Genomic DNA, 22,509 nt, shown 5'->3' with positions numbered 1-22,509 from the left:
CTTGGAAATAAGGGAAACCTAAGAATGTCTGCTTGGTTTTGTTTGTACATGCATTTAAAAACTCTGAGAGGATGTGGATGTGGCTATTTGGGACCAGTTTCCTTGTCCCAAGGCTTGAGGGAGCTGCTGGCAAGTGACCTTCCAACGAAAGCCTGCTGGAAATAGATGGCATCCTTTAAAAGAAGCCACCTCTCCAAAGCTCACCACCCCTTCCTGGGGTAGCTGCACCCAGTGAATGGTTGGCTTGGGTATGGGCAGGACCAGCTAAGGACAGCTCTGAGGGATCACCTGGAGTCCAGAAGTTCCCTTCTTTATGTTGAAGCTGCCTTTCTCCTGCTGCTACAGGTGTTGTTGACTTGAGGCGTCTCACATAGATTTTCTTGCTAAAAGTTGGCTTCCCGGGAAACCCAAAAACCTTAAACCTAAACTATCTGTGGTTCATTTGTGGTTGAACAGGGATGAGAACAGGCTTGGGAAGGAGGCATTTTTTTTCTGTGCTTTCAAATAATGATAATTATAAAATGTTTTGTGTATGTGCCTACATGATTCATTCAATTAATAAATACAAATTTAAAAGTTTTATTTATTTATGGTCATAAATTTATGATATCAATGATATTTTATTATTTTCTGTGGATGACTTTAGTGAATAAATGAAAATTTAAAAGTTAATTTACTATGTCAATGGTATTCTATTAGTTTCTATAGAGGTCATTAGAGAATCTTTTCTGTTTAATTATGAGCAATTAACCTAAAATTCTGTGCTCTACCACATTCTAAATATGCTCTCCTTCTCTGTTTGGTTTTGTTTAGACCTACAAAGAAACGCTTCCTTGATTTCACCGTACAATGGAGCTGAAAAAATCGCCTGATGGTGGATGGGGCTGGGTGATTGTGTTCGTCTCCTTCTTAACTCAGTTTTTGTGTTATGGATCCCCGTTGGCTGTTGGAGTCTTGTACATAGAGTGGTTGGATGCTTTTGGTGAAGGGAAAGGGAAGACTGCATGGGTTGGATCCCTGGCAAGTGGAGTCGGGTTGATTGCAAGTAAGTGGATAAACCTATGCCTCTTCTTACTCTTTAATCCTTGAATTACATTTAATGTACCATTTATACTGAAGAATGCAGTGTGTATTTTCCTGCCCTCATTGAGATTACAGTAGACTCCTCTCACTGAAATGAATCTGATTAGAAATATAAAAATTCTATTTAATAGTCAATCATTCATTCATTATTCATTATTTACTGCAAATGTCAAGCAGCATCAAACAGTGTTGTGACTGCTGGAGAAGAGAAGAGGTCCAGCAAGCATGTGGTTTCTGATAGACTCACACCTTTGCATGAATATGAATAAATCAGGCAGGGAAAGGCAGCAGCAGCAATTCTGGTATGTCCAAGCTGTGTTGGTGACTAGAGACCAAACAATGTTCTGCCATCAGTCCTTGGAGCATTTTATTGGCTCCGGATTCCTCCTCTCTGGCCCAAGTACTTTGTTGGCAAACACGAGTCCTACAAAACTGGACACATCATAGGAAGAATCAAGTGGGTGGTTTGACTTAGGATGATGATGTTACTAGAGATGTTAAGACAGTGTTACAAGTATGACAGAGATAGGTCATGTGATTTGTCTGTCTCCAAAAATAATATTTTTGGTGAACAATCATATGAGGTAATTGTGATTCCTATTGTCTTTGGAATGAATTGATCATCACTTTTTCTTACTTAGAACAGTTTAAATACAGATGTGATTAGATGCTGATCTAGGTGGGGTCAGTAGCCTTAGGGCCTTTCCCTGTGTGCCATGAACTTTCCTTGATTCCCAGAGCCAATAGCAATCTCTACTTCTGTGGGAAGAAGCAGGTCATCAATGTGGTGATCTGAAGGCATTTTTAATCTTTAAAGTGGTTTTGTCAAAATATGCCCAACACAAAATACATTGGCTATTTCTTCTCTTAAGCACCATCTCTTCTGAATATTATAGAGGACCTCTAAACTAGAAGCAATTGTTTCCAGTTGTTGTATTGCCTTTTGAAATAAATTAACACACACACACACACACACACACACACACACACACACACACACACGAGAAACAAGATTTGGAAAACAATGCTGGATCTTCTGGCCATATCAGATAAGATAACTAAATATAATTAAACAACTGAAAATAATGCTGCCATCAGTACTTCAGGAAAACAGGAAAGGTTTGCCCAAGATTTGTTTGAGAGAGTTGTATAAAGTGGGGGAGGTTTTCAAAGCCTTTAAAAGCACAGATGGGCAATAGCTGAGACGTTGATAACGGGATTTGGAAGTATTGATTTCTCAAAAACAGAAGAAAGAATTGTTTAAATATTAAGATGAATGGAAATATAATTATCTTGGCTTCCAGCAAGGGTCAGAGGAGGATTGAAATGGTAACCTGCAAGTAGTACATGCAAGAGAACAAAGCTTGCTTTTTACCAAGTCTTTCTGGATAGGGGTTGATGGTTGAGGAAGGTTGAGACCGCTTTAAAGAGGAGGCAGCCCTTTTTGCCTTTACATAGGACTGATTACATAATCCACAAGCTTCAACACAAAATGAAAATGCAGAATCGTTGTTTTAAAAGATATAAAGAGTTACAAGACAGAGACAGCAGAACTTTAGACCAAGCACGGAAGCCTTTGTTGAACTGGGCTCCATGCTACTGCAGAGGTCACGTCTCGGGCGAGCCAGTCCTGCATGTTGGGGCTGGAAAGATGGGGAGCTAAGGAGCTACCACTTAGTGTGTGTGTGTGTGTGTGTGTGTGTGTGTGTGTGTGTGTGCGCACTTGAAATATTATTCCCGGGTTTGTGATTCCACTGTTGGCCTGCTTTGGTTCATCATAGCATCCTAGAAGCCTTGGTTGTGTGATGCTACACTTGGTATCTGTAGGGTATTGATCCCAAGACCCAAGTGAGTAGTGAGATCCTTTGGTGCTGAAGTCCCATATGTGAAATGCAGTAGTACTTGCATTCCACCTACACACATCCTTCCATACGCTCTAAACTGTCCTAAGATTATTTACAGCATCTATTATAGTGCAACTGTTGTGTAAATCATTGTTATACCATATTCTTTAAGGAATAGGACAACAAGAGAGTTTGTACACATTAAGTATAGATGCAGCGTTTTTTCAGAGTGTTTTTGATCTGTGGTTAATTGAATCCATGGATTTAGACGTACAAATACAGAGGGGTCAACTCTCTCAGCAAGTGGTGGCTAGCTATGAGTGAACTACATTGATCATCTAGTCTTGACACGTTTTCTAGAGAAACAAGCTGATCAGCATTACTTTGGCAATGGAACAAGTTGAACTCATCTTCGAGAGCCTCATGGTTGACAGTGGTTCTTACTCAGGAAGATAATTGAAATAATCAACAGAAATGGCTCGAAATGTAATTGCTTGGTTTCTACCCTCAGATGTTATAATTTAGTTGGTTTGTAATATGAGCCAGATACGTAGATTTCTTTTTTAAGTTCCAAAATTGATTGTTAGTTGGAAACTAGTAGCTTAAACTCCTCTCTATTTAGATTTCAGTCTTACATTTTTGGTGACTTTCTGCTGTATGATTTGTTTTGATATTTTATTACAATTTATAAGGGGAGCTACTATAGTTTTCTGTTTGGGAGTGGTATTGCTCATGCCACATTAAAAAAAAAAATCATGAAAATAAATTACGTGTCCAGTACCTTTGTTCTGGTAAGGCCCTGGTAAAAAAATATAAATTGATATCTTCATGTTATCTAATGTAAGATGAATCTATATAAGTGTATATGCATATTTAAATACACAGAACTTATAAGATAAGCATAACATATATTCATTATGTAATTGCTATTAAATTCAGTACATATATGCATTATTTGAGCTCTAAAAAAGTCAGTTTGCTACTTATCAATGGATAAGAAATCTAGATTTTAAAAAATATTTATTAATTTTTTTGAAAGAGTTACAGAATGAGAGGATTTCTATCCAGTAGTTCGCTCCCCAGTTGTCTATAATGACCAGCACTGGGCCAGACTTAAGGAGCCAAAATCTTCAACTAGGTCTCCCACATGAGTGGCAGAGACCCAAATACTTTTCTCATCTTCTGCTACTTTTCCCAGTAAGTATCTGAATTAGAAGTAAAGCAGCTGTGGCACAGACTGACACATATGTGGAATGCCATCATGGCAAGTGGCTGCTTTACAGGCTCTGCCACAGTGACAGGTTCAGGAATCTTTATCTTAACTAGCTTCTCAGTTGCAGACTGTGCAATACTTGAGAACCACTATGCTGGGAATTGGACAGTCGAGTTTATGTATCCATTTGATGTGGCTACATTCCCTGGTTATTCAGATATTAGTATGTAAAAGTGTTTTATAAATGGGAGTAAACTCCATGATCAGCTACCTTTCATTATAGGAGTTTAATCTAGGTAGACTTGATTCAGTTTGTTTAAAGTCTCAAGAGCAGAAATGAACTTTCCCAGGAGGAATTCTGCCTGAGGGCTGTGGTTTTGGCCTGTACAGGAAAGTTCCAACTTGCCCTTCCTGGTGGCTTGCCCTGTAAATTTTGAACCTGCCTAGCTAGGCAAATATTACCTGGCCAATTACATATGCTAACTCCCTGCAATATATCTCCTGATGCATATTTCCTATTGTTTTCTCTTGCTATAACCTGACTAATACAGGAGGAATGGAAGAAAGATAACTGAACTGGAAGATGACCTGGTCTTGCTTGTTCTATGATAAGCTAAAGCGCCTTTTGGCTACATGTTGTTTTTCAAATTCAAGGAGAAAGGCAAAGTCATTTTTCAGACAACTGATTTGCTGAAACATCAAGATCTTTTATTGTGTGGTTTTGTATTCAGGCAGCTTTCAAAATTGCCTCTCTTGCTTTTTGTTCTTAACTTCTCCAAAGACCTTCAAACAAATGCAATGAGTCAGTAATCATATTCCCTGGTTAGTAGAGTGAGTCAGTGGAGCCAGCCTCACTTGCTGGAAGAATGGTGAGTGCTGGCAAAGCTAGGCTTGAGTATTACTCCTCAGCGTGTTAACTCCTTCCAGGAGGACTGAGTTCTTGCCTCTCAGATGATTCTGTTGCATTACTCGGTTCCTGATATCCTAGGCAAGTCCAGAACCTGTAAGAATAATGGTCAGGTTTGGGTGAGGCTTTCTATCATTCTGTATGACACCAGCAAGGTGATCAATGTATATGAAATCAACAAGTTGAGTGGTTGTGGCTCCTTAGTGCCTCTCTCTTATGGAGATTAACTGGAGAAAGGAGGGGAGGACCTGCTGGTTTGGAGGAGCCCATGCAAGAGCTGTCTGCATTGCAGTACAGGCATATGGGCCGAGTGGGTCTTTATTGATAAGAAATCCTTGCCACATGGCAGGCCCATGACATGCCTAATGTAATATTTTATTTATTTTTGTATCATCAGCCAGCTTTGGCTTTAGTGCAGCAGACCCAGCCATCCTTCCGCTCGTGGGACTCAAACTTTTGGGAGAAAAATATGTGTGGTAGTTGTGTTTATTTTCAATAATTTTCCCCACATTGACTTAGAGTATGAGAAATTATAAACTGGAAGATCACTTTACCACATATCCACCTCACCCCACATGTAGAAGGCATTTTCATTTCTTTTGTTAACATAACCACATTTCCTGGCTCAGTTTAGTGCTCCATTCCAGCACCCAGGGGTGATATCCCTTTCCTGGGATCTTAAAACACATGCACTGAGCCTCTCCTTTGGTGCTTATTGCCTGTGGTCTTGGGCTTTAGTTTAACTCTTGTGTATGTTTGCCTTGTAGTCCTGGATTGTGTATATATTTCTTCATATTCTTTCCTAACACCTGACTCTAGTGTGGTGCTGACCAATACATCAGACATATATGACTAGGAATAGCTCATTTGAGCTGAGATGTTCTACAGTATAAGAAATACACATTGGATTTTGAGGATCGCTCATTCATGATGGTGAAATGATCATGTTATGGGGATATTTGGTTAAATAAAATGAATTATTAAAATTAATTTCATCTCATTTTTCTTACATTACTACTAGTTTACAATTCCCTATGTGATTCCCTATGTGACTGTTGATATGTCCATTATACGAAGCAGTTTTAGTGGCTATTTGATAAATAGTGAAGGAATGTGACAGCTATTCCATTTTATATAAATGTAATGTTACCACATTTCAGAATTTGAGGCAAAGTATTTATTGTAGTCCTTTTTCCTTCACTGTAGCAGAGTGCCTGTGACAGGTTCTGAGGAATGGCAGCTTACTTTCATTCTGGAGGTCAGTATGTCCAACGGCATGGCTCCGTGATGCCAGCATCTGCTTGCAGAAGCCTTTCTATGTCATTGCATGCTGGAAAAGCCAAAAGGCAAGTGAGAGCATGACAAAGGGAGAAAACACAAAGAATGGATTTCACTGTAGCCACCTGTTCTCAAAATAACCAACGCACTCCCTGGTGAACAGCATTAATCCTGTTGTGAGGGTGGAGTTCACATGACAAAAATCACCTCTTAAAGGTGCCACCACCTCTCAGTCCTGCCACATTAGGAACTAGTTTTCGAACCCATGAATCCCGGGAGACATTGTTTACTCTGTAGCAGGAGCCTTCCTCTATGCCAGCTTCAGCAGCCAGCAAAATTTGAACTTTGTTTTCTATTCCCAAATTACCTTTGAAGGGCTGAAAAAAGCAGTATCCTCACTTTGTTTTGAACTATCTTAGAAGCTGTTTTTCATCTCATTTTTCTTCTTCACCTGTGAGCATAATAAAACACTTCTGCATTTGGCTTTTCAATTTTCCTTCCCCTGCTTATCTAAAAATTCTGTCAGCCTTTCTGGCTTGTAGGTGGCTAGCAGCAAGGCATTCTCTGTTTTGTTTTATATTTAAGATGTCAGATGTCTGGACCCAGTGCCTTGCATGCACCAGGATCCCATATGGCAACCAGTGTCCCGGCTGCTCCACTTCCCATCCAGCTCCCTGCTTGCGGCCTGGGAAAGCAGTCAGGACGACCCAAGGCCTTGGGACCCTACACCCGTGTAGGAGTTCTGGAGGAAGCCCCTATCTTTGGATTGGCTTATCTCCCGCTGTTGCGGCCACCTGGGGAGTAAACCTGCAGATGTAAGAGCTTTCTCTGTATAAATCTGCCTTTCCAGTAAAAATCAGTGAATCTTTAAAAACAAAGTCAGATGTCTAAAAATCTTATTTCTGTCTTTCTTTCTTCATTCCCTACTTGGATTCATGGGGTTGTTTGTTCTCCCTACTTACAGACTTTAGCCTTCTTTGAGAGAACATTTTGCTGAAAACGTTGCCAAGTCACTGTGTTGGAAAGCAGACATGGTTTCTGAGCTGCTCTGGGTAAAGGATGGAGCTGTTCACCCACAGGCCCTGCGGGCTGCCAGCCATCTTCCTCAGACTTTTCTGGGCTGAGTACCCATTCTGCTGTTTAACAGTTAAGCCCAGGATTCAACAAACCTACCAAGATGAATTAATCTCCCAAACACAAGGGTGCCATAGCAATAGTGGTGCCCAAACACAAGGCACTGATACAATTGGCTCTCAGACATGAACCCAAGAGCAACTCTAAGTTCAAGAAAAACTCACTAGATGCAAAGTCAATGTGCTAACAGTTATAAGTAGCAGGCGTATGTGTGTCATATTCAAATTATATTCTTACTGTCTTGCATTTTATTCTGCAATCAGACCCTTCTTACTATTCCTTTCTAAAAGACTTCTTCTCTAGTGAAGCAGTGTTAATTATAGATAATTACGGTTTTTAAGATGTGCTTGTGAAAGTAAGAACTTTCCCATTTTTTCTAAAACTGATCATGTTCCAAAGTGTGGAATCGTTGGTTCTTGTTATAGGTTAATTAACACTCATTCCAAAAGTCCCTTCTGTGGAGCATCATAAGAAACTTCCTCTGAGAGCGTCCTTTGCTTTAAATTAGTTCTTGAAACCCATCCAATGCTGAGGAGTGAATATGTGGTTCTCATTCTGGAGACTATGTATTGTGACAAAGACCCAACCTCATAAATTCGTCATGTTTTACAGATGTGACTTGATGGTCATGTTGCGCTTTGCTCTGATATTAGTGATGAAGATGAGGTTACAGTGGTTTGAATTTATGTAAATTCATTCTATAAATACCCTTGTACCAAGGATAAGAGTAAAATAATTTCTGTTAAATTTTTAAATACTAGGTGTTGGTGTTATGTTTTAACTTGACACTGTTTCATAAAACCACTTAACCTGTAAGATCTACAAAGACTGTGTTCAGTCTTTAATCATATTTGGATTTTTATCTAGCAAAATGTTGAAATACTAACTACATAGTGGGACAAATGCTGAGCTAACTTTCACCTTAATCCCTTCATTCATGTTCTACAGATTCTTGATCAAATCTCGTGATTGGTGTGAGCTCTAGTTTATTTTTTGAAATGAAAGGTTTGGACCTTTCCAAGCTTGCTTTTCGCTCTGAATCTTTTTCTTTAATCTCTGACACCAGGATATTTTTCTTCAAGTAAGCAACAGATGGCAGTGTCAAAGTCTTGGATTTTTCAAAAACATTTTTTGATTTGTTGTTTTCAGCTGTTAAAGAATTTCTGCTCAGTTTTTTTTCTTAATGCCTAGCTTAAAAAAAAAGAGTAATATGTTAGGCAAAAAGGATTAAAAATGTACGATAATTAATGATGATTTTAATATCTTATCTAAAATAGAATTTGAGCTGTATGTATTATGTAGATTACTATCTTTTATCCACACCCCCCTCCCCCGTCAGTCAAATCGAGTTACTTTGTGGAGTTGATGCTTCAAGGAGCATAGAGTTAAAGTTCTATTTTGAGGATGAAACTTGAAACATTTCAAGTATGGTGACAGTAATCTCTGTGCATGTCAGTCCCATTGTACCTGTTAAATTTATAAGCACTGGCTCTCAGTGTCAATGTAGTTTGGTAAACAATAGGGTCATGTCTTTATGCTATCAGACATCCATTTGTGACATTTGATGCTCAAAATTATTTCTATTTTTAAAAAATCTAAGTATTTCTTACTGGGTATACGGACAAACTTTGGATGGGGAGTTTGGTTTCTCAAATGGAATTTTCTTTTAAACCCAAGCATGGAATATTCCCTTTGGTCTGTGATATAAATAAATCAGCCTGCTCTTGGTCTGTGAGTACCCAAAGAGGACCTGGAAGTTGTCGGGACCAGTTTATAGCCAGGGAGAAACATGTGAGAGCCACAAGCATTATGCTCTGTGGTGTTTGGTGATCATAAATATAAAATAGTCTTTAAAATTTGCTTTCAAGAGATTGCTTAGTGTTGAGGGGAATGCTGGGCATTGGTGGTTGGAGCCTGCTCTCCCGGTTGCCAACAGTGAGACTGGACTGACTCTTGTTTCTCTGTAGAAGATTGCATTAAAAAGAAATAGAAGACACAAGATGTTTGGATTGGATTATCACTTGATGATTTTTACAAACTGAAAACCCCACATCATTAGTCCGTTCACACACTGGAAGCAGAACATAAAGAATATTCTAGAAGTTTGGCTGTGTTCTCTTCTATTACTTTTCACCCCCTAATCACCTCCTTAACATTACTCTCCTGACTTCAAACAAGAGATTTGTCTTGCCTGTGTGTTTTTATCATTGAATCCCATGGTTTGTACTTTTTTGTGTGTTGGGTATATTTCACTTGGCATATGTTTGTGAGATCATCCATGTTGTTATGTGTAGTTGTAGATCATTCATTCTTGTCATATAGTAATCCATAGACCAGAATTCAAAGAGCAGAAATTACTGATATATTCTGCTGCTGGTGAACATCTGAGCTTCTTCATTGGAGCTATTATAAATAATCTGTGAATGTTTTCTAAATTTCTTAAAATATTGTTTTCATAGCTGAGGGATATGCATGTCCATGTGGACTTGTGATCAGGAGGCAGGGAGGTTCAGGTATGGAGGAAGGTGGGAGACACAAATATTTCAGTTTTTTTCCCGTGTCCACAGAGTTGGGGAGGGAGCCCCTCCTCACTGTCAAACTGCATCAAAACCCTAGAATAGGGGCTAGTACTTAGAGGACACTTTAGAGACCCTGATATGGGGAAGAGTACTCTGAGGGTGTTACTTTAGTGGTTTTGATAGTTCTGAGAATTTGCTGGCTTCATTGCTCTAGGGTTGAGAAAATCTTTCCAAGGCATATTGGTTGACAGAGTCCACTTTATTGCACCTAAAGACCCAGAAACTTTTGCTGCAAAGCTTGGCCAAGAGAATTGTCTAACCTGTTCTACCTTTATCCACTGACGAGACAATAAACATCCATTGCTGGCCTAGATCTATTGACCATCGTGTCCTCTGTGTGCATCTGGGCATAATCCCCACTGACAAGTGTCATCAATTGAGGAGGCTCAGTTCCAGTACATGCTCTCCAAGGTTGCACAACATATGCTGTGATTTTTTTCCCCCTCTGAGTCCAATAGTCTAGTTGGGGAGTCCCCAAAAAATCCTTGCCTGGGGTGACCCTAGACTTGATTCTTGCGTGTGCCAGTAAGTGCAGGGTTAGGCTCCTTTACCTGCACCAGTCAACACACCAGTGGGTGCAAGCTGCCTACTCAGTTCTACAGGGGAATCCTGGAGGTTCTCCTGCTAGACCCACTCCCAGACTTGGACCTTGCATGTGTCAGCAGGTGCTGTGGCTCAGTCTGAGATGGCTCATCCCACCTTCAGTCATAGCATTCAGCAGCAGGTGCTACAGCCTGGCTCAGCCCAACCAACTCCTGGTCCAAGCTCTCACCTACCAATGCAGCATCCTGGCCCACTCACAGCCCCAGCCCTCATGCAATGTGGTGGGTGTTGTGGTCCAACCCAGCCTACCTGAGTACCTGCCCTTCCGGGCTCTCTCTTGTGCCAGTGCATGCTATGAATGAACACTGCCTGTCCTCTAATCTCCAGTGCTGGCTCACACATATGCCAATGGGTGCTGTAGCCCAGCCTGGTCTAGCCTGCTCCCAGCCCTGGCTCTCATGCTCAACAGTAGGAGCTGTAGCTTAGAAGGAGAGTTCCCTTGGTTCCCTTACCAGACCTGCTCCCAGCATTGAGATCCTAACTGTGCTGGCAGGTACTGTTGCCCAGATTGAGATGGCCAGCCCCCAGTCCACGCACTCACCAGCGGGTGCTGTGACCTAACCCAAATGATCCACATCTTTTCTGGCTGTTACTGATAGGTGTTACAGCGTAACCTAGCCTGGCCTACTCCCAGACCCAACTCTCATGTGAGGCAGTTAATGTCAGGTAGATTCCTGTCAGGAAAGTTCCATGGTCCAGCCTGTCTCAGCATGTCACCAACCCCAAATCTTAACATGAGCTGCTGAGTGCTGCAGTCTCACAGAGACAAGCTCAAAACTTGCCTACAGAATCTGTCCCCAGATGCAGTTCTCTCATGTTCTAGTGGGTGCTGCAGCTCAGCCTGACATGGTCCGCCTCCTGCTCCAACTCATGGGCAGGTACTATGGCCTAACCCATCCATGCACGCTGCCCAGCCCTAGCTTTTGTGTGTGCCAGTAGATGGCAGCCATGCTATTTAGCCCAGCCCAGATCTCCCATGTGGGCATTCCTTGGCCTGACCCAGACTTGCCCTCTGGTTCCTCTCTCTACTCTGTCTCGGCTCCCTCACCTATCTGCAAGTGCAGTGGCCTGGTCCATGGAAGCCCCTAGAAGTCATTCCTTCCCTACCAAGTAAGCCCTTAGCTGCTCCTGCTCCAATATGTCCCCAGAGCTCCCTTCCCAAGGCAGACTGCAGCAAGCCTGCCATTGTGTTTCCCCCCCCCCCACCTTCCCTCCCCGCATGCCTCCAGCCTGGGGACCAGGGTGGCATGTCCTGGCCCAGTGTTCCCATGCATTTAAATAAATAAATAAAACAAGCAAGCAAGCAACTGTGCTGGCATACTAGTATAGTTAACACATATTTGGCATTAACCAGGTTCAGAAGGCCTGCCAGCTATTTGGCTGCTTTTCTCCCAGCAGTTTAACCCTTGCCTAGGTACAAGACAACCTAGGCAGTTGTCTACAGCTAGGGTATTTTTGTGAACATTTTAGATGGCTTTTGATGTAGCTGTTTTCTGGATTTTATAGTGTCTTTAGTAGACAGTGCCAGAGGTGTTTCAAAATTCTACTTGCTCCGTATCTTTGCCAGCAATTACTGCTGTGTGTCATTAGCCATTCTGGTGTATGTATTTTAGAAAATTAGGGAGCACAGTCTGGACGTTCAGTTACGCCTCTGCCTCCAAGTCTCGGCTCTACTGCTGTGGACTTGGACGACCCATGCGAACTTTAATTTCCTTGCATGTGAAATGAGACTGTTAGTTTGAATAACTCATAATGTTCTTTTATTTCCATATGCTAAGCTCTGTCATTAAGACTCCTACTGGGAAATAATTTCACTATAACTTAAATCCTATGACATAAGTAGTTTCCCACTTTGCATAGATCAAGTGCAAGAAATTGTCACTTTTGCCTATCAGCCATCAGGTGCATTAATAGTACAAAGTGGGTACTATTATTGTTCCAGTGTCCAAATGAAGAAACTAAGACACAGAGAGATAAACAGCAAGCAAAGTGTAGAACTAGTTAACTAAAACTAAAGTCTGATTCCACAATCCCAGTTCGTAACCATGTGGGCTTCAATTTCCTAATAAAAAATTGAGAATAACAATTATCCCTTCTTGCTTGGGTTGCAGTAAAAGATGAGAAGAGAGAAGGAAGTCCCTAGTAATTAGGACCGCTTGTCCCACAAGAGTCCCCGGGGGCAACTTCTAGCTCCAGCGTCACATCCATGCAGACTGGGACTAGCAGACAGCTCAGACAACTGGCTTCCTGTCACCCACATGGGAGAGCCTGAATTCATTCCTAGTTTCTGACTTTGCCCATTGGAGACATGCAGAAAGTGAGCCAGCTGATAGGATCTCCCTTTCTCTCTCTGTCCCTCTCTATATGTATGTATGTTTCTTTGCCCTCTCAAATAAATATATAAATAGTATTGTAAGTGACATGAGATCGTTTATGTGAAGTACCTTATCTCGAGTTAAATGTTGTAGTAAACACTCAGTACCATGCTGCTTATTTTTGTTATTATCATGATAAAAGAATTATTTGGATCTTACGACACATATGGTCATGTGATTGTGGGGAAAAGGTCAGTGTGAAATAATTCAAAGTTTTATTTGTTTGCTTGCTTTAGGTCCTATCTGCAGTCTGTGTGTCTCATCGTTTGGAGCAAGACCTGTCACAATCTTTAGTGGTTTCATGGTGGCTGGAGGCCTAATGTTAAGCAGTTTTGCCCCCAACATCTACTTTCTGTTTTTTTCCTATGGCATTCTTGTAGGTAAGCAACTTACGGTCCCTGGGATTTTTCTGTCTCCGGGAGTCACGCATCATTTCATCAATGTATGCATGATGTTTGTGAAAATGTGAAGAGTGAAATGGCTCATTGATTATTTACGTTCCATGACCACCTTTCCAAACACTGATGCTTTAGTGAAATATTTGCCCAGGGTCTCAGGGCGTTTGAAAGGATCAACCTGTTTAACAATCCACACTTGCAAGGCACACCATCTCAGCCGTTGTGCTGATACAGCACAAGAAAGGGAAGGAGAGAGAAGGGTAATGCGACTTAGATGTTGCTGACATCTGTCCCCTCGCACTGACTTATGCAGTGGCCCTCATGGGGCAGTCCAATGGTAGCATTCATTTTGTAGCAGCTTTATGCAGAATCACACTCTGGACTTGATTGTCCAGGGTGAACAAAAGGGTCTCCTCAGCCAGTCAGTATGGCCTTGGCAAGAGCAGGCATTACCAGGTAAGGTTAACTGTGTCATGTGCCAACTGTGTTATTGCAATCTCATTTTTTAAACTTATGTTTTTTAAGGTTTATTTATTTTTATTGTAAAGTCAGATCTACAGAATGAAGGAGAGAGTTGTTCTGTCCGCTGATTCACTCCCCAGGTATCTGCTAAGGCCAGAGCTGAGCTGATCCGAAGCCAGGAGTGACTTCCAACCTTGTATTTAGAATGTGGCCTCTGATATGATTGGAAGGTCAACAGGATTAGGCACGCCTTTCATCCAATCAGCATGTCATTATTGGGTGAAAGGACTACCTGAAAACTTCTTACTCTCCCTTTGCTTAGAGCTTTATAAACCTGGAACTTTGGCTGAATAAACGGACATTCCTCACCAGTTTGTCCCCTATGCTTCTTATGGCCTAAGAGCACCGCAGCCTCACCCTCAGTGACCCGGGGGTCTGCTGGCAGGTCTGTCCCCCCTGAGAAGGACCCTCCTCCAATTTCCCTATGTGGGTGCAGGATCCCAAGGCCTTGGGCCATCCTCCACTACTTTCCCAGGCCACAAGCAGGGAGCTGGATGGGAAATGGAGCAGCTGGGACATATACTGATTCCCATTTGGAATCCCAGTGGATACAAGGTGAGGACTTAAGCCACTAGACTGCTGTGCCAGACCAACTTGGTTATATTCTGTATTCAGGCTTTACAGTAGCTTTGATTGACATGTGTGAAGATTCATGAAGGTTTACTGGGACAGTAAATCTGTTTTCTTATTAGGCACTTTGAGTAGTGCATTGGTTATTTGGGGGAAAAAAAAGGCCTGCCAAGTACTGCAAGAACTTTAAAATGTTAACATATTTAAGTACTTTTTAAAAAATTTAAAGAAAGAACATTTCAAATGTCTTCTCCATTTAAAAAAAAAGTGAGAGTCTTATCTGAAATCTATGACCTTGAAATCTGTTTTTAAAACTATTGCTTTTTAAAAAGTTTTAAGGTTAAAAGCTTAAAACTGCCATTTCAATTTTTTTGGTATTGGTATTTAAGGATGTGAAATATTTTTTTTTATTATGTCTCCAATGTCTTAACATTTGACAAAGCCCTGACAACCAAATCACAGGAAAATAAATCCATTCCCTCTCCAAAGGCTTTCAGAAATAGAGTCTCAGTGAAGGGTGACACCTTTTCGCCTTCGCGAAACTGATGGTTCAGAAATAGGTCTTAGGTCTTGAAAGGTCCCACATGTAGTACTGACAACTGTATAAAGTAAGTCAGCTATTATTTTCATTAGTGAAATAGTGTTTTTCCTTAAATTACACAAAGGATTTTTAGAGTTATATTTACAAGTATAAGTATTTTTATCTATCTCATTTCTTTAAGCAGATGCTTTGTGCAATCATGGATGATTGCCTGAGTCCAGATAGTTTTAGTTGCTGGTTCCCTGAAACATTTGCATTTTGTGTGTTAACCCCATACATTTTTATAAACTCTGGTCCAGGTAGATACTAAATTAATGAAGATCATCTTAATGATTCTTTTAATGGGTAAGCTAATGGTTAAGATAGTCAGTTATTAAACTGTGTCTCAAGTATTACTTTAAGGTGATCCCCAAAAGCAACCGACATTGCAGAATAAAAGCAAAAAAAAAAAAGAATTGGAGCAAAAGGGGAATTTTATGAAAAGCTTAGAGGCTTATTGATACACCTAACAAGAAGAAAAAGATTAATACACGCAGAAATGATCTAGATTATATTTTTGAGATTCAAGAAGGAAAATTAAGTTGTAAGATACATTTTTTAAAAATTTATCTTTTTTATTTTATTTATTGGAAAGGCAGATATACAGAGAGCAGAGACAGAGAGAAAGATATTCCGTCTGCTGGTTTACTCCGCAAGTGGCCTGGGAGCAATGGCTGCAGCTGAGCCAAAGCCAGGAGCTTCCTCTGGGTCTCCCACCCAGGTGCAGGGTCCCAAAGCCTTGGACCATAGTCTACTGCTTTCCCAGACCACAAGCAGGGAGCTGGGTGGGAAGTGGAGCAGCCAGGATAGGAACCAGCGCCCTTATGGGATCCCGGTAGATGCAAGATGAAGACTTTAGCCGCTAGGCTACTGTGCTATGCCCATGTTGTAATATTTTAATTATGAAAGAATTCTAAATTTACAGGTGATAGTAGCATAGTGATTATATGCTTTCTACCTAAATTTAACAGTTCTTAATCATTTTTCCAGTTGCTTTCCTTTTTTTTTTTTTGTCAAAGATATTTAGCACAAAATAAAAGACATCACTACTACATCTTTTTTTTTTTTCCCCTAAGGAGAGTCCCGTGCATTTGTGAAGCAAATAGGGATTTAGAAATTATTTGCTTTGTGAGGAGATGATTTGGAACCTGCGACACCCCACCTGAGCATCTGTGTTTGTAGACCAGGATGTGTAAGCTAAGTTCTAGCAAGATAACTTTGGGTGATGAAGCGGATTGTGAAAATTGTTTGAAAGATTTAGAGCAGGAAGAGCATTCAGTGAGAGAAAGGACATGGAAGAAAGACATAGTCAATGGCCAGGTTTGATAAGATGTGATATTTGGTTATCATCTCACTGTTTTCTCTATAATGTCTTAATTTCCATTTGTACTTTTTAATCTTACCTTAGAAACTGCATTTTTTTCTTTAAACAAGACCTTGACCTTAAGGCTGGTATGGGGTGAAGTAAGGCTGCTCAGCTGCTGTGGAACTCTTCTCGTTTGCTTTCTCTTTTTTGCTTTGAGATAATACCGACTGTCTGGATTTATACAGTGTCTTTGAATGCTTAGGTCTTGGATGTGGTCTGTTATACACTGCAACAGTGACCATCACATGTCAGTATTTTGACAGCCGCCGCGGCCTTGCACTTGGCCTGATTTCAACAGGTAAGTTGCCAAAATAAGTACAGCATTGTCACTATTCAGCTTCCCGAACGCAGTTATGTTTGCTGTTACCAAGCCAGCAAGCAGAGAGCAAATAATTATTTGACTCCTTCTCCTGGAAGGAAAATTGATTTTCCACAGTAACGGTGAGGCGAGCTTTCAAAGAACTTCAAGATATGTACATGAAAAATCAGGCATTAAATGTCCAATATAATCTAGAGAAGGAAAGCTTGTGTGCTCAGTACATTGAAGGGTTACCTGCTGGGAGGACTTGGCTAAAAGCAGCAGGCGGTGCTTCTGGAGAAGGCCTAGGAGAAGGACAGGAAATGGAGGGAAAATGCTCACTCCTAAGCACATTGTGGGGGAAGGCTTCTAGCTGGCGTAAAAATTACAGTTCTTCTGACATACTGACTTCCTGTGTATGCCCAAATGATAGGCTCCTTACTCAATTTTTCCTTTTTATAATCAAGATATGGTCACAGAGGTAGGGAAATGTACACATAAAAAATAAATTTTAAATAATACGAAAACCTTCTGTGCTCATATGGGATCCTGGCATGTGCAAGGTGAAGACTTTAACCATTAGGCTACCACCCCAGGCCCTCCCTTGGGCATTTTAAAGTGAGGATTGTTTTAAGAGGAGTTTTTAAAAGCTGTTTAGGAAACCTATCAAAATTTCTCTGACCAATATGCTGCGAGTTTATTTAAGAGCTATAGTTGCCAAGTGACCACCATTGTTAAATTGAGATAAGCTGCTTGGGAGTAAGCCATGTACCCAGAAGGTAAGCAATTTTAACTAGGTCATGTAAGGCAATGATCCCGGTAATGGGTTGCAAACTCAGGTTTAGTTCCTGAAGCTAACCAGGGGAGTCCTGGTTGAGTTTAATCCACCTGGATGTTTATCCAAGCTAGTCTGGGGAAGCACTGTCTGATGTGAAATGTGAGTTGTGGCTGAAGAAGAGACAAGATCAGGGTCTGAGGACACGCTCAAGGCAGTGATGGGAGAAGGAACTCAAAAGCCAGAAATGGGGAACCAGGGCAGCAGGAATGCAGTCTAATGATCCTACCAGGATCTCCCCCAAGCGAGGGAAGAACTTCAGCATAGCTGAGGCTATTCTTCTGTGAGCCCCGCCTAGGCCGAAATGTGGGGGTCACTGATGTTCTGGAAATTGAACTCTCTTGGATCCTGGAGTATCTACAAAAACGTTATGAGGTATCTGGGGAAAGGATCAAAACACAGAATTCATTTATATAGACACGTATCTACTTATAAACCAGGAGATACTATTTTTAGTAATTTTGTGCAAGAAACCAAGATTTCTGGTGTGCAGTTTTCCTCTTATGGCATTTCAGGAAACACTCAAAAATGTTTTGGGTCTTAGAGTGTATTTTGGATTTTGAAGATGTGAAGTTAGAAGAATAGGCCCAGAGACAGAGTGGAGATTGAATCTGCCTTCTGATAGCCTCTCACTGTCTGGTGTTGGACAAGTTAGTTAACTCTCTTATGCCTCTGTTTTCTGAACAGTAAAATGGGGCTAATAATAGAATACATCCCATGCAGTTAAAGGCGTATGCATGAGCCTCCTGAAAAAGGACTCTGAGAGTGACCCTTTTAAAGAATTAAAAAGAATCCTCAAACAAGTATCTTTGAAACACTGTGGCCAAGTAGAAAGGATGGAATGCGGGCATCCTCTTCCTCCCCGGTGGACAGGTGCTGACAAACACACCCAAGCTTCCCTTCTTGCCTGTTGCCTGTTTCTGTACTGCCTAAAAGCTAAGGGTGGCATTACATATTTTAGTATTCAAAACTTTAAAAAAAAAAAAGGAAATTATGCAGAGTTGAGTATTTGGGATGGGGATTTATGCACCTGACTATGTTAAATATTTTCTGTCTGGTTCTTCACAGAAAATTTTATTGGTCTGTGGGAATTCATCAAAGCTTGTTGTGTGTCCCTTACCTGAACATCAGTTGATATGTTCCCTCTCTGTAGTAACACATAACCTAGATATGCATGAAAGCATAATTAATGTTTTATTTCACTTTGCCCTTTACATTTTTCATTTTTAAATCAAGTGGTTCTTAATAAAGGTGAACAATTATGTATTTACCATTTACGCAATTCTACAAGGAAGCTCTAAATTATTTTCTAACAGCCTGATATATTTCATGCATTTTTTTTTAAAGTTATGTATTTCAAAGGCAGACAAAGAGCTACACACACACACACATACACAAACACACACAGTGAGAGAGAGAGAGAGAGAGAGAGAGAGAGAAAGAGAGAGAGAGGTCGTCTGTCTGCTGCTTTCTTGCCCAAGTGCCCGTCAGGCTTATGTTGGGCCAGGCTGAATCAGGAGTCAGCAACTCCCTGTCAGCAACATAGGAGTTTCTTTTTCTCCTGCTTTTCCACACGGTATTTTTTCCAATGACACTCGATTTTTCAAGTACTCAATTTTCAAAAAATTGAAATCAGAACAAGGGAAGAATAGTTGCATGGGATGACATAAGCTGCTGTTGTGCCGGACTTTAAAATCCCCAGAAAATCATCAAGTCTGAAGTCGGTGCTAAAGCATAAAGGTGGTTTATTCGGGTTAGCCTAGGTCTCCCAGCCACCTCCCCCAGCGCAACAGGGCTGGAAGGGGAGGGGCAGCCGAGGCTGCTGCAGGATCCGCAGGGAGGACAAAAGAGAGGGAGAGAGAGCGAGCCCGGATTGAACAGCACAGAGTTCTTATAAATTTTAGGCTATTAATTATACAGTCATGATTTAGCAGGCTTCTATTGGTGGATTTGAAGCGAGCAACTTTCAAAAAGTACAAATTGATGAGCTATAGGGCAGTGGATCTGATCAAACACCAGGTACCTCCTTCCTGAGGAGTGGTCTGCCTACGTGACCTGCCAGGTGTCTTGTAGACTATCAGGCCTGGAGTTCACATAGTCCCCAGCCAAGCAATTAAGGCAGAATCACAAAAGCAGAAAACATCTAGGTTCTTCACTGCCATTCAGGTGTGTGAGTTAATCTAAATAGCGTGTTAATCTAAATAGCTTTTCAGACATGCTTTATTCTCATTTTATTCATGCCTTAAAATATGAATTACTCATATTGCTGATTCAATGATGGAATCATTCAAGCTGTCAAGCCACTATAAATATCCTAAAATGTAATATAGTGTTCATCTCAAAAAGGAAATAAATAGAAAAATTTTCAAAGTGACATAAAGATAGATCCTGGAGCTTGGTACATACTGAGTGCAAAAGAGGTAATTATGTAGTGATATTTGTTATGAATATAGGCTCCTGGAGTCCAACTGACTTGAGTGTGAATCCACCTATGTCCTTTACAGGTGTGTGGTTAGTGGTAAATTCCTCAAGCTTTCTAACCCTAGGATATTTCATTTGTGGATTGGGATTAATAAAAGAAATTATGTGCTGTTAAATGGTTAACTGTGTACCATTGATGCTAATTCATGAGATAAATGTTTTGTCTGTGTTGCTAGCTATTAGCATTGTGATTTTATTAGGAAGATACACCTGAATGGCCATGTAAAAATGACATTGAGTTGTGCTATTAGTGATGCTTGTTCTGAGAGACTGAGAGTGACCTGCTCTTGTTTTGGCCATAGGCTCCAGTGTTGGCCTGTTCGTCTATGCAGCTCTTCAGAGGATGCTGATAGAGCTGTACGGACTGGATGGATGTCTGTTGATCGTGGGCGCGTTAGCCCTAAATATATTGGCCTGTGGCAGTCTGATGAGACCCCTCCAACCCTCGGATGGTCCATTGGCAGAAAACGGAGCTCTGGGAAATATCCCAGATAGATACTCCATTTACAGTGAGAAAGAAAAGAACCCAGAAGAAAACGCAAACATCCTCGAGAAGAGCTCTAGTTGCGAGGAAAAGGGCAAGAGCCCCCTGGTCCCTGGGGGCTGCCAGCAGGAGAGTCTGCTTCACAAAGCACCCAGCACGATGACATGCACAAAAGAGCCCGAGACGTACAGAAAGAAAGTTGCCGAACAGACTTATCTTTGCAAACAGATTGCCAAGAGGAAGTGGCAATTATATAAAAACTACTGTGGAGAAACTGTGGTTCTTTTTAAAAACAGGGTCTTTTCAGCGCTCTTCATCGCCATCCTGCTTTTTGACATTGGGGGGTTCCCACCTTCCCTGCTCATGGAAGATGTAGCAAGAAGCTCAAAGATAGAAGAAGAGGAGTCCTTCATGCCTCTGATTTCCATTATAGGCATAATGACGGCAGTTGGCAAACTCCTTTTAGGAATACTGGCTGACTTCAAGTGGATTAACACTTTATATCTGTATGTAGTTACCTTAATAATCATGGGCCTGGCCTTGTGTGCAATTCCGTTTGCCAAAAGTTACATCACTTTGGCAATCCTTTCTGGAATCTTAGGATTTCTTACTGGTAATTGGTCCATCTTCCCTTATGTGACCACAAAGACTGTGGGAATTGAAAAATTAACCCATGCCTATGGAATTTTAATGTTCTTTGCTGGACTCGGAAACAGCCTTGGGCCACCAATTGTTGGTAAGATATCTACCTTAACATCAACCTGTGTGATGGTTCTTTATTGTAGCAGCTCCAGATATTGAAATTGATGGTGATGACTGCCTAGATTTGAGGAAGTAAATTTGTGTAGAATGTCTTCTGGCAAGGATTTATTCAAGATTGCTTCCATAGGGTTGAGGATGGGAGAATTCCTGCTCTAGAATCAGTCCCCATTCTTTGTTGGGGAGAAACTTTAAATGCCTGTTTATTCTTGTCCACATAGCGGCAGGTTCTCCTTTTTTAGCTTCTCCCAAGTCATGTTAGAAGCAGGCACGGTACCCTATGTCCTCATCCTAACTGTAGAAGAAACAGATCAAGCGGAGGGAGGGGCTTGAGACGTAGCCGGTGTCTGCAATGATCATGTCCTCTCACTGTCTTTCCAGGTTGGTTTTATGACTGGACCGAGACCTATGACCTCGCCTTTTACTTCAGTGGCCTCTGTGTGCTGCTAGGAGGGCTGATTCTGCTGCTGGCAGCCTTGCCCCCTTGGGATCCATGCAAGAGATCACTCCCCAAGCCAGCTCCAGCCACGTTTCTATACAGAGTTGCCTCTAATGTTTAAAGGACTATTACAAGGAATTATTTTTGCCACTTTATACCTTACAGCAAAATATATATATATATATATACAGACATATATATATATATATTTTTTTTTTTTAAAAACTAATTCCCAAGCAGGTTTCTGTAGAGTCAAGACTGTTTTATCAGAGCAGATTTCTCTGTGGCTGACTCTGAATACCTTGTTAACATATCCTATTCTTTACGTACTGTATGTACTATATATTTTATGTATATTTCCTTCACCCTCCAAGAAATTGGACTGTTCTGTTTTACCATTATTCATTAGTTTTTAACATTGTAAAAATTATTGGGCCTCTCACCTCACCTCAGAAGGCTTTCCCTGTGTTAAGAAGTGTTACTTCTTTACCAGCTCCATTAGTTGCACTGCAGGACACCCAAAGAGTTCTCTCCTATTTGAAAGCTGATGAAAGCCACGTGATGTGCATGGGTGAAGGCAGTGGGGATGAAATCACTCTTGTCTGTGTTACACTAGCTGGGGGGCAGGAGACTTCCAGCCAACCAGGAAATGAAAGTGGTTACTAAAGCCGCATGAAGACTTGTAGTGGAGTAACAATTTTCTTTCTTTCTTTTTTTTAAGATCTCTTAAATGAATCACTAGTTTTTACTTTTCTAATGCT

At 41.0% G+C, this 22,509-nt stretch overlaps 1 protein-coding gene across 1 annotated transcript; it reads left to right on the top strand.

Annotated features, from left to right (window-relative positions):
* The first annotated feature begins 840 nt into the window (after window positions 1-840).
* SLC16A9 (solute carrier family 16 member 9) lies at window positions 841-21,878 on the top strand. The gene is made up of 5 exons (XM_040976067.1): window positions 841-1,045; window positions 13,253-13,396; window positions 16,655-16,750; window positions 20,369-21,286; window positions 21,691-21,878. The coding sequence occupies exons 1-5, from the start codon at window positions 850-852 to the stop codon at window positions 21,867-21,869; spliced, it is 1,533 nt and encodes a 510-aa protein (XP_040832001.1). The 5' UTR covers window positions 841-849; the 3' UTR covers window positions 21,870-21,878.
* The last annotated feature ends 631 nt before the right edge of the window (window positions 21,879-22,509 follow it).

This window comes from Ochotona curzoniae, unplaced genomic scaffold, assembly GCF_017591425.1.
Source record: "Ochotona curzoniae isolate NIBS_2020 unplaced genomic scaffold, NIBS_Ocur_1.0 contig_2692, whole genome shotgun sequence".
In the NCBI taxonomy this organism is placed as follows: Eukaryota; Metazoa; Chordata; class Mammalia; order Lagomorpha; family Ochotonidae; genus Ochotona; species Ochotona curzoniae.
The sequence above is the reverse complement of the archived record's forward strand: the minus strand, read 5'-3'. Positions and strand labels throughout refer to the sequence as shown.

Coding starts and splice junctions, on each gene's coding strand:
- SLC16A9 (XM_040976067.1), top strand. CDS start 850: ATGGAGCTGAAAAAATCGCCTGATGGTGGATGGGGCTGGGTGATTGTG. Junction 1,046..13,252: donor TGGAGTCGGGTTGATTGCAA/GTAAGTGGATAA, acceptor TGCTTGCTTTAG/GTCCTATCTGCAGTCTGTGT. Junction 16,751..20,368: donor ACTTGGCCTGATTTCAACAG/GTAAGTTGCCAA, acceptor TTTTGGCCATAG/GCTCCAGTGTTGGCCTGTTC.